The sequence below is a fragment of the Monopterus albus genome, unplaced genomic scaffold, assembly GCF_001952655.1.
Source record: "Monopterus albus unplaced genomic scaffold, M_albus_1.0 scaffold9.1, whole genome shotgun sequence".
Taxonomy (NCBI): Eukaryota; Metazoa; Chordata; class Actinopteri; order Synbranchiformes; family Synbranchidae; genus Monopterus; species Monopterus albus.
The window spans coordinates 849,044-860,647 of NW_018127889.1; the positions used below are offsets into that span (position 1 = coordinate 849,044).

General features: G+C 42.0%; 1 protein-coding gene across 1 annotated transcript in view; it reads left to right on the forward strand.

The window, feature by feature from the left end:
• Window positions 1–1,933: 1,933 nt before the first annotated feature.
• LOC109952901 (pleckstrin homology domain-containing family G member 1) overlaps window positions 1,934–11,604 on the forward strand; it is a 54,711-nt gene continuing 45,040 nt past the window's right edge. The window contains 1 exon segment of the mRNA XM_020588220.1: window positions 1,934–2,178. Within this exon segment, the coding sequence (XP_020443876.1) occupies window positions 2,097–2,178 (82 nt within the window). The 5' untranslated portion in view covers window positions 1,934–2,096.

Below are 11,604 nucleotides of genomic sequence, written 5' to 3' on the forward strand. Positions count from 1 at the left end.
ATGTATATATATATATATATTTGTTTATTTAACAGATAAAGGCTGGATATATCTCAATTAAGTCATCACATGCATTGTGACAGTTGCTTTCAGCCTGCCCTGGAGGTCAGGTTCATGACCCCAACAAGCTTGCTTGAATTCAAAACTATTTGGACTATGGGACTTCGACTTAACTGAAACTGGCCAGGCATGTCTAAACATGTATGGAGACAAACACTTATTAGGCAACTGTAATTTATTTCACTGTAGACTAGACACTGACATGTTGAGAGGACAGCACTGTTAGCAGACAGCCTTGGCATTGTTTGTCTCTTCAGCTGCTACCTGAGGGGAAATCCTTATCACTTTCAGGATTTCAGCAGTTTCAGTTGACAATGAAGTCATCTTGCTGTGCGAAACATGATCCTGTATGGAAAGGCTTCGAGGCCAAACCCATCCCCTGTGGGATAATTATTTAACCTGCGAACTCATCAGTGCTAAAGGTTCTACTTACCAGATGGCAGAAAGCATGAGACCATCACAATGGGAAGGAAGAATAATCTTTATTAACAATTGCATCCAGAAGGCAGATGATCGTAAACACAAGATAAAAACTGTGACTAACATCCCCTTTATGTCAGTGTTGCTCAAGAAAACAAGATCACAGTAAACTGTGCAAGGAAATTAAATAGCAAGGAAGGGTAGGGATTTGAGAAACAGGTACTGCACCGCTCCATCCCCATGGGTCCCTCACCATGGCCCAGTTTCCATTCAGTGACCAGACACGTCCTGCCCCTACACTGTGTTTTTGTGTCCTAATGATAGGGTACTTATACAGGGGGTAGGACTGAGTTTCATTTTGGTTTCTTTTGTCTTTTGTATTCTGGTCATATGCAGGGAGGTTAATTGTTCCAGATCAAACTAATAAGCTGAATCAAATAATAGGAAAAAATGCAAATCGGCGTAACTCTGTAGGTCAACACTGCATGCTGGGAAAAGAGTAAAACTATATTGCTATAAGAAAAGACTTTCCTAAATATTATATAACATTAATGACTTCAGATATATCAAAAAGTCCCTTACTGTACAGGTGTTTCGAAAAATGCAGTATTTGAATGAAATACTATTTTCCCACTTCAAATACTGCATTTCAGGTCAGGAAGGAAAAACTGTTTTAGAACCATTTTGGTTATAAATGGCTCTTGAAAGTCCTGTATACAGGAAACAGGACAGTATAGTCACTGTGATATGTGGAACTTTGAGAATTTTGTATTCACATATTAATTTGGTGTTTAAAAGAACCCACCATACACCTCTGTAGCCTTGTATGCCTCTGCTGAAAGCTTTAATGTCAAATATTAAGAGAGAGTGCTTTTTGCATAATCTGTCTTTTCATTTAAGGCAGTTAAAGAATGGAACAACCCACCTGACACTGTGAAAACATGTCACTTACATAGTTTTTTTTGTGATGCCAAAAATGGATTTAAAGAAATTAGTCTTGCCACCATTAACTGGACACAAATTATTAGTATTATTATTTATATACAGCATTGCATAGTGCTGGGATTGCATTTCAAAATTAATATTTTGTTGTTCGGATTAATTGCATATATCGACTTTATATTACTGCATAGATTTAGGATTTTTATGATTTTATAATATTTTTGATAAGATTTGTGAACCTTATTGCTTTATTCATTATTCTTTTAGTCTAAAATTCGTGTTTTCTGTATCAAATTGTTTTGCAGTTTATATTTGTGGTCACTTATTGTGAGCGTCAGTCCCACGTCACGCATTTTGAGTTGCACTGATGAAATGTGTTATACAAATAAAGTCTTGAGTTATTTTTTACTATGTTACATGCAGGGATCTAAAACGTGCATTTTAACTGGTTACTCCACCTCTGAGGGCAAACTCGGATTTTCAGAGTCGAATCGTAGCATTTCCACCTTCATCAGCTGAGCTGACCGTTCGGTAACGATGACGCACAGGGCGCCAGGTTCAAGTCTCTGAGGTTTTACCAAACGAGGACGCGGCGCGTGAACAGCGAAGTTGCCAAGTGGGTCAACGTGAAAGCAATTTAGTCAAGAGTCAAGGAGAACTTTTAGTCCGTTTTAATGAAGAACGACTTGTGCTCAGCGGCTGCAGGGAACCGAAGATTTGCTCATGTGCGTTCTGCAAAAACATCTTCAAAAGCTAGTGAGTGAAACTGTCGATTATCGAGTTCCTTCAATGCGTTTAATGAACTGCCCATAGGCAGTGTGGAAACATGCTGTCGGTGTGATGCCAGAAGCAGGTGTGCTTGTTGTGCAACGCAGGTGGGGAGCGTGTGAACACCCGTAGTCAGACTGCAGCCCTGGATAAGAGAGGTAAATGCTGACAGATGACTAGATAGATAATAGAGAGATGGATGATGGATCAGGTTTCACAAGACGGGGAAGTAATTAAGACCAAGAGGCCAGTGAAATATATCCAGGTGGCACGGTTAACGACTCTGACACTGGCCTAAGCATCATCTTACAAAAGATCTATTCAGCTAAAGATTGATGTTCTTTGGACACAGTAATACAGTAGGTGCCAGAATTGACAGCTGTAATTCAGCTATAGGGCAACTTATCTTATTTTCTTTCACTTGCACAGACTTAAGGCTGTTATGCAACAGCAGCAGATGGAAGAAGGCTCTCACAGGTGACTCACTGAATCACTTCAATCTTCATAAGTGATGATTAATGCTGAATATCACCATAATTCACATATTAGGTTCTGCCTCTGTGATTGAAAAGTAGGCTAAAGGAGATGAGACAATTTTGTCACGTGACATCTGATCTGGCTGTTGTATAATTAAGGGTTAGTTTTAGGGTACATTTTGAGAGTTCTGCATTCTTACCTAGAGTCAGACGAGAAGATCTATACCACTGTTACAGTATATCTGTACAGCCAGGCAGCAGCCACTTACCTTAGCATAGCATAAAAACTGGAAGCAGGGTGAATTAATTAACCCCTGTCCAGTTGCTGCACCTCAGGAAATAGTCACATAATAATCTAGTCTTCGTAGGGGTCAAACAAATGAGATGATGTTAATCAGTGATCTTAAGAGGTGCTGGTAAGCCGAACAGATGTCTTTGTGTATCCTTACCTTAACAACATTCAATAATATCGGTAGACCTGTTGTACTCCTCTCTTCTCTTTTGGGTGTTTTGGTCACATATAAACATACCAATAGCTGTGATTTTCTGGTCAAATTTATGATGAGCTGCAGCTGTCAAGTAGCTTTCTCTCTGTGTCTCATGACTGATGTTTTTACTGGGGGATGGCTCCACAGGATGTCTTTGGTCCTGTGCTGTATCACATTTCTCTCTCTAGAAGATTATGTCCTATCACTCCACAACCTGCTCTATTTATACTTACGTCCAGGTGGTATGTACAGTGTGTGTGTGTGTGTGTGTGTGTGTGTGTGCATGCCCTCCTGATGTCCAGTGTAATCCAACACTTTACCTCTTTAATGCCTAAATCAGTTCCAGATAGCATGTGAAGTTCAAACACACTGCAGGAGGAAGAGACCCAGCTGTGCTTCCATAAGAGCCATGATACACATCTGGAGTATTTTGATGACAAGAACAGTTACAGTACTTTTAAGGAGTTTGAGGATGATGGAAGGAGGGTTGATAAGAAAATAGAATGGTTAGATTGATTTTTAAGAGACAGACTGGAAGAAATTTATATTCCCTGTTCTTTCCATATTAGCTTTTATATTTTTGTTCATAGCAGCCTGAGTTGTAGAAGTAACATTAAGACTGTTCAGTGGGATTTGTTACCTTTTTTTTTAATTCTCCTGGATAAATTGTTGGTGCTGAGAGATGAGATATCCTCCTGTTTTCCTAAACCTTGCTTGAGGTTGGAGCTGAGCTCTCTCTGCCTGCACGAGGAAGACAGTGAGTCTTTGTCTTGTGGGTCATGATCTTTCATCTGCTGCCGGCAGCCTCCCCTGCTGGGAGGTCACATGTAGGAGCTGAGGCATGAAGGAGTCGACAAGAGAGGGGGAGCAAAGGAGGATGGGGACAAAAAGGGGGGAGAAGATGGCATTGGGGGAAAACTGTTGTTTTACCTTTCAACACTTTGGAGACTTGAGCTGTTTAAATTTTGGGACATACATAGATTCTAATTATGTATTTCCAAATATGTGTGGGGAAAATGGAAGCAAAATCGATTAAATATTAGCAATGCTGTAAAACTAGTGAGGTAAGCAGAACTGATCTTGCAGCCATGGGAAGCCTCCACATTCCTGCACATCTGTCATCACCTACTGTAGCTTTGTCTCAATCAGACAACCACACAGCTGCACAGCTGAATGACTTTTCCTGCTTGGCATGCAGGAAAAGGAAGTGAGTCGTGCTAATAAAGCAGGTCATTTGGCTTTATATTTAGCTTTTTCGTCGATACATAAACACGCTCCTGCACAAAATGCCTGCAGTGTGTGAGGCATAAAGACTTTATAAGGAATGTAGGTGACCTATAGTAAATGGTATGTGAGAAGCTTTAGCATCACTCATCTAATAATGCTGTGTATATAGACATGTCTGTCCATTGTGATGGGTGCCACTGCCTCTATCAGAGAACAATGACATGGTCTTTTCTCATTACCTGCTGCGACTGGGGATGCAAACCATACAGCTAATTTGGACTGGCATGCAAAGCATGTCTTTTCACATGCAAAGCTGTGTGGAAACCACACTGGGTGCAGCCTGGTATCAGAGATAGAAATGTCAGTGTTTCAGCATCACACTGAATGAATTCATTAACCTCAGTCACATGGTACAAATATATTTTAATGACATAATTGTTTAGTTATACACATGCATTTTGCTCAGCATGCAGGATGGCTTTATTTGGGAAGGTTTTGGTTACTTCTGTGCATCTCTGTGTGTTTAAAATGTCCTCTTTCTGTGACTGATGAGCTTGTGCTGCTGCTTCCTGCTACAATTTCCAAAATTCATGGTTTGTTATCACTTGTGTGTGTGTGTATGTGTGTGTGTGTGTGTATGCCAGTGGACAAAAGGTTGATGGATATCACCATGTGTTTCCTGTTATACTCAGTTGTGTTTGTGCATGTGTGCACATTGGTGGTTACTATATTCACATCCAGCCCATGTTTCCATGGCCTAGTCTGGAACAGCAGACGGACAGGCAGAGACTTGCTCCGTGCTGCACTGGGATATTTTTGGATTGTTGTGATACAGGCAGCAGAAGGAGCTTCCTTTAGAGTCAGAGTTTGTTTGGTCCCAAGTCTGGTGAATTGTCTGTTTTGGATCAAGCTGCTGATTTTCATCAATATCTGAAGGAAAGCATATTTAATTGCAGTGTTGCAATTAGAAGAGGAGAGATTCTCTGGATGTGAAAAAAAGGAGTCTGTCCTCTGTCAAGACATGATCTAGTTATAAAAACTGACCTAACGTCCTTACCTTGGGGCTAAATAATGATAACCTACCTAGGGGACCTTGACCTGATCTGTATGGGGATGGACTCATGTGCACACATACTGTAGACACATCTGTTTTTGTTCATTTATCGTTTACAAATGTCTTTTTTTACTTTTGCCAGAGATCTGCTATAAAACATGTTTTACCTAATGACAAGGTTTGTGATGATGAGGGGGAAAGTTTGGCTCAGTGACTTTAACACCTAAATGGTTACCTTTAGGAACTATTTAATGTGTATTTTCCAGACAAACTTAATATCCACCTGGCTGAACAAGAGCTGTTCTTAACAGACCGATTACGAAGATTGTGGAGGTATTAGAATGAGATTAGCTTCAGTGCTGCTCTGCATGATTTATGTATGTAATTACAGTGCTGAAAGAGAAGGTCTTGTTAACCACTAATGCATGCTATACAGTGTAAGAAGCACTGTACAAAGCTTTTAATGTAGTGCTTAGGTGCATTGTGTGAAAGGTTTGGGGGAGCATACATGAGATGCAAAGACGGTGCATTTGCCTGTCCCAGCTCAACGCCCCCTGCAGCTTGTGGCTATGTAAACTCAATGTTGAAAGGTTGGAGGGCAGGGTGACACTGTAATACTGCTGCTTTGAAGTTACTGATGGTATGAAATGAATCCTAATAGTAGTAGCTATGTATGTGACTTCAGCTCTGTTGACAGATTCTTTGTACAGTGGTTGCAGTACAATGTCAAATCAGTTGGTGGAGCAAGTAGTAGGTTGCTTTTTGTTTGTCTATGCAAAGTCATTATAATGCAGTTGTTGTTATTTTACATGTGATAGAGCAGCTTTGAGACACATTTCACAAGTTTCAAATTTTTTTTTTTCTGATTTTCTCCTAATTTCAGCATGTTAATGATTAAAATTGTCCTGTGAAAATGGGATCCATGGGATGTGGCTACTTTTGGGGGGGAATTTATGAATTCCCCTGGTCTTCCTGTGTTCCTACAGGTGGTCAGTCACTGTTTAACCCTGAAATGTCATCAGGTATAAATTAGTCTGGTGACTGAAGATGAAACTATGGGAGTAACAAGGCGGGTTCATGGGTTTCCAAAGAAATAAGACTACTGGATACTCTTTGTTTGTTATTTATATAAGTAAATGATCATGATTTCAGTTGTATTAATTTTTTGAGGATGCAGAAGATGTAGTACGAGGAAAAAATGATGAAGTAATGTGACTTGTAATCCTAGGGATCAATAAGTAGATATAATCCTTTTGTAATGGGTATAAATTACACTGCTGGCTAATTCATTACACTTCACAAGACACAGATGTTGTTTTGAGACATCAAACTACTATGAGTCCAAACAATTAGTCACCCATGTGTTGTTTATGGATGAACTCACGGTACGGTTCATTTAGGATCATGGCTTGAGGATTTGGTTGTAGGGTTTCATATTTACAGCATTTTCAACAATTTCAGTGTATGATTTTTTTTACACTGAGTGTTGTTCCATTTACGTGTACTAAATAATGAGGCCACCGGAAACGCACTTTAGGTTGCAGCAGAATGTGAATATGTGCCATTATTGGCCTCGGTGCCTCCCTCTCTCCTCAGTGTTCTCTCCAGGGCCCAGTATGTATGGCTTCTTTCCTCCCTGATGTTATTTTGTCTACATGCACTACTTCTGGCATCCATTGGTTTTAATGGATATGGTGATGGTGCTACCAGGAGAAAGAGGAAGAGAAGAAGTGGGGAAGGAGAGTAGCAGAGTGTGAAAGTCGGTGCTGCTTGTTACGACATGAACAAAAATAAAAAGCCGCAGTGAAGGAACTGGCCGATTTCTTTGTGTGTCCACAGATATCCCAAACAAATTTTGTTCTGTGGCTTCCACTTACAGATCTGGTTCTTGTCTTTGTGTTTGTTGACTGGTGTTTTCTCAGGGGCAGGCTGAGGGGTGTGAGCAGCTGTATTTGGACATTAACTCAAACGTGTGTGACCTGCAAGTCAAACCAACTGTTCATGCAAAAGGGGTGTATGAAACGTTCCTATCAGAGTTATAATTAAATTTATTAGAGCAGTGGGACGATTTGTTGTTTTACTGCTCATTAATATCCAGAGCACTAAAACAATAATCATAAAAAGTAAATATCTGAGGTAACCTGTTCTTGAGAATTGCCCTCACGGTCTGTCTGCTGATGTAAAGCATAAACGACGAGTTGTAATGCAGCAGAGCACATTTTTACTGCTTCTCCTTGTGACTTGCAAAGCAGAAAAATAGTTACAGTACATTTGCAAATAGATGAAATAGAATCAAATTAATGAAACGGCTTATAGGTAAGTACAACAACCAGTGTCAGTGTGTCACTAATGTGGCCATTTGGAAAGTTTCAAGAGAGAGATCAAATATTTTTATTGTCAATTCACTATATGTGCAGGACATGCAGAAAATCAAAATACCGTTTCTCTCTCACCTAGTATTGAATGCCATACCATTTAGGAAACTAAAATAGAATAACAGTAGAATAAAAATAGACTAAAAAGAATAAGAAAACTAAGTCAAAGTGATTAGGATAAAACTAAACAGTACAACATAATAGGCTATGACTCGAACCCTGTGCAAATAATAACAAGAAGATTCTGGTTGAGAGACTGAGATGCATACAGACAGTAGTGCAAATGACCAACAGCAGCAGATATGACGGTAAAAACAGTCAGCAGCAGATTTACATGTAAAATAACAAAAAGGGGGAATGTATTGAGTTCGTGCAACAGCAGGGGTGGTCTTTTTATGTTCTGTAGTGGGTCACAGTCCAGGGGCAGGGGGCAGAGGGGGGGAGGTAATGGACAGCGTTCAGCATCCTCACAGCCTGGTGGATGAAGCTGTTTGTAAGTCTGGTGGAGTGGGCCTGAAGACTCCGATACCTTCTCCCTGAAGGCAGGAGTTTGAAGTGGGAGTGTACGGGGGGGGAGGTGTCATCAGCAATGCTGATGGCTCTGCGGGTGAGGCGGGTGTTAAAAATGTCCATGAGGGAAGGCAGAGGGGCACCGATGATCTTGGTGGCTGTATTCACTATGTGTTGCAGAGTCCTTCTGCAGGAGGCAGTACAGGCTCCGTACCACACAGTGATGCACCTAGTAATGACACTCTCAATGGTGCCCCATTAGAAAGAGCACATGATGGGGGGGTGGGGCACTGGCTCTCCTCAGTTTGTGGAGGAAGTAAAGGTGCATTTGAGCCTCCTTGGCCAGTGATGTGGTGTTGTTGGTCCAGGAGGAGGTCCTCAGAGATGTGCACCCCCAGGAACTTGGTGCTGCTCACACTCTCTACTACAGCACCATCGATGGTCAGTGGTGGATGCTTTAGAGGTTTTCTCCTGAAGTCCACAACAATCTCTTTAGTCTTCCACCACTGGACCAGTTGGCACACCTCACTCCTGTAGTTGGCCTCATCATTGTTGGTAATGAGGCCAACTACAGGAGTGTCATCTGTAAACTTGACAATGTAGTTGGTGCTGTAGGTTGGCACACAGTCATGGGTCAGCAGTGTGAAGAGCAATGGGCTGAGCACACATCCCTGTGGAGCCTCTGTACTCAGCGTGATGGTCTTGGAGATGTTGCTGCTAACCCGCACATTTTGTGGTCTCCCTGTTAGGAAGTTGAGCACAGTTGCAGAGAAAGGTTTTGAGTCCAAGTGTCCAAGTTTTTGTGTAAGCTGCTGGGGAATGATTGTGTTGAATGCTGAACTGAAGTCTAGGAACAGCATTCACACGTAAGAGTTATTTGAATTTAGGTGGTTGAGGGCTGGATGGAGAACAGCAGTAATGGCATCCTCTGTAGACCTGTTTGACCTGTATGCAAACTGAAATGGGTCGTGAGAGGGAGGAAGGATGGACCTGACGTTCTGCATGACCAGCCACTCGAAGCACTTCATAATAACTGAAGTCAGTGCTACAGGCCAATAGTCATTGTAACTGGTTGGGTGGGGCTTCTTTGGAATTGGCAGCCTTGAAACACGTGGGAACAATCGCTTGGCTCAGAGAGATGTTAAAGATGTTCGTGAGGACATCCATGAGCTCCTCAGCACAGTCCTTTAAAACATGACCAGGTATGTTATCTGGTCCAGCTGCCTTGCGTGGATTAATCCTGGAGAGGGTCTTCTTCACGCTGGCTGCGGACAAGGGGGGTTGGTCTTTTGTGCTGGTGTATTCTGTGATTCAGAGCGGCCAAAGAAGTCATTGAGGCTCTTCAGCAGAGAGATGTCACTATCACAGTTCCAAGGTGGGGGTTTTAGCCTGTGAAGGTTTGGATGCCCCGCCAGAAACTTTGTGCATCTCTACTCCAGATGCTTTCTTGTTGTATTGACGTTTTGCCTCCCTCATTCCACGGGACAGGTTGGCTCTTGCTGTTGCCAGGCCTGCGGTGTCGCCAGCCCTAAAGGCTGCATCCCGAGCCCTCAAGAGTCTGTGAACGTCACCTGTCATCCATGGCTTCTGGTTGGCATGAACAGTGATATTTTTGCTGTAAGTGACATCATCAATGCATTTTGTGATGTATGCTGTGACAGCTGCCGATCCCAGTTGTCATCTCCATCCCTCTCTACGCTGGCTACAGAGTCACACTGGTTCTAATGAGAAGAATTCCTTGGAGACAGAGGGACAGGAGCAAAAATTCAGGTTGTGACTACTGAAAGATATTTCCCAGTTACTCTTAACCAGTGAAACTCAGAGAGACAAGGCGGTCCAAGTGGATACAAAAACCAGATGAAGGATGAAAGACCCCGAACCTAACAGGCCTGTACATTATATCTGGTTTGGGCTCACCCTATTCTACACAGGGACGTCAAACCGTGGCGTCACCTGATATGCCAGCTTCACAGCTGACCGTAGCAGTAGTCAAAACATGGAGAGAATCAATGTGTGTGAGTGTTGACTAAGTGGTATGTATCTAAGAACATACAGGACATTCAGGGACATGTCCGGACATTAAGCCTAGGACGATATTATGATTAAGATTACGGCTGAACATATCATACAATAGCCACTTTCTATCTAGTGAACATAAACAACCTGGAGTAACTCCTGGAAATGAGTAAGCATTTAACAGCCTGAGCTAGACATCCTGTCTACACTAAAGACATTTCTAATACAACAAGTACCTAACCAATACCTATCTGACTAAAAAAATATCTAACACTACTTAGAATATGGTGTGGATATGTTAAGATGCCTGGAGAACTGTGTGGTAAAGCTTTTCCAGCCATGTTTGCTGGACTTGATACATGATTCAGTAATCTGGAAACAGCCGTGTAGCTACAAAGAAGGTTTCTGTGCTTGTCAGTTTGCCTAAAGAGACTAGAAGGGGGCTGTGAGGTGGAAAGAGGGGCTCACTCTAGCAATAGCTGAACTTCAGGCTGCAAACATAAAAGTAATATATTTCACTGACAGAAAAGAGAACTCCCCCTCCCTTCAGCCTGCTTTTTCTCCCATGTACCCCCTCCACCACCACCCTTCATCCAACTCTCCCACTCAGCAGCTGTTCCTCTCACTTTCTGCCCTCCCCCCACACCCCTGCACCGCTGCATGCCCAGCTACCTCCCCCACTAGCCCCAGCTTGATGGCTTTGTTTGATTGTTTTGCAGCGTTTGGCAGGGAAACCCCCACCTGGAGTGGGGCAGGGGTCCAGCTCCCTCCAAATGCTGGGGTGTCGCAGTATGGATGCCCACATAAGCAGGGGATTAGTGGAGGTGGTGGGACATTTGGTTTCTAAATGAGCTTTATGTTTGCTTTGCCCCCCTGTTTTCAGTTGTGGAAATGAAGTGTTTTATGTTGAATATAAAGTTTGTCTTTTGTTACCAGAGCAGATTTTTGTTGCATGTATGGTAAAAAAAAAAAATCTCTTAAGCTTTTATTGCAGCTGTTGAGCTGACTCTCTACAGTGATATGTGTTTTACATTTTCTGTAAATATCAGCTCCAACCCATCTTTTTCTGGTGTTGGTCTTTGGTTCTTGTTACTGTTAGGTAATTTCTTAGTTAGATAGATATTGATTAGAGATTAATTCTTGCCTGTGACCCTTTGAATAAACCAGCACGGTTATATTTTTTTATATACTCAAGTGGTCCGCTTCGTCTCACTGAGTTCCTGGTTTGAAAGAACCGGACGTGGCTTTATAATAGAATAGAGCCTTTA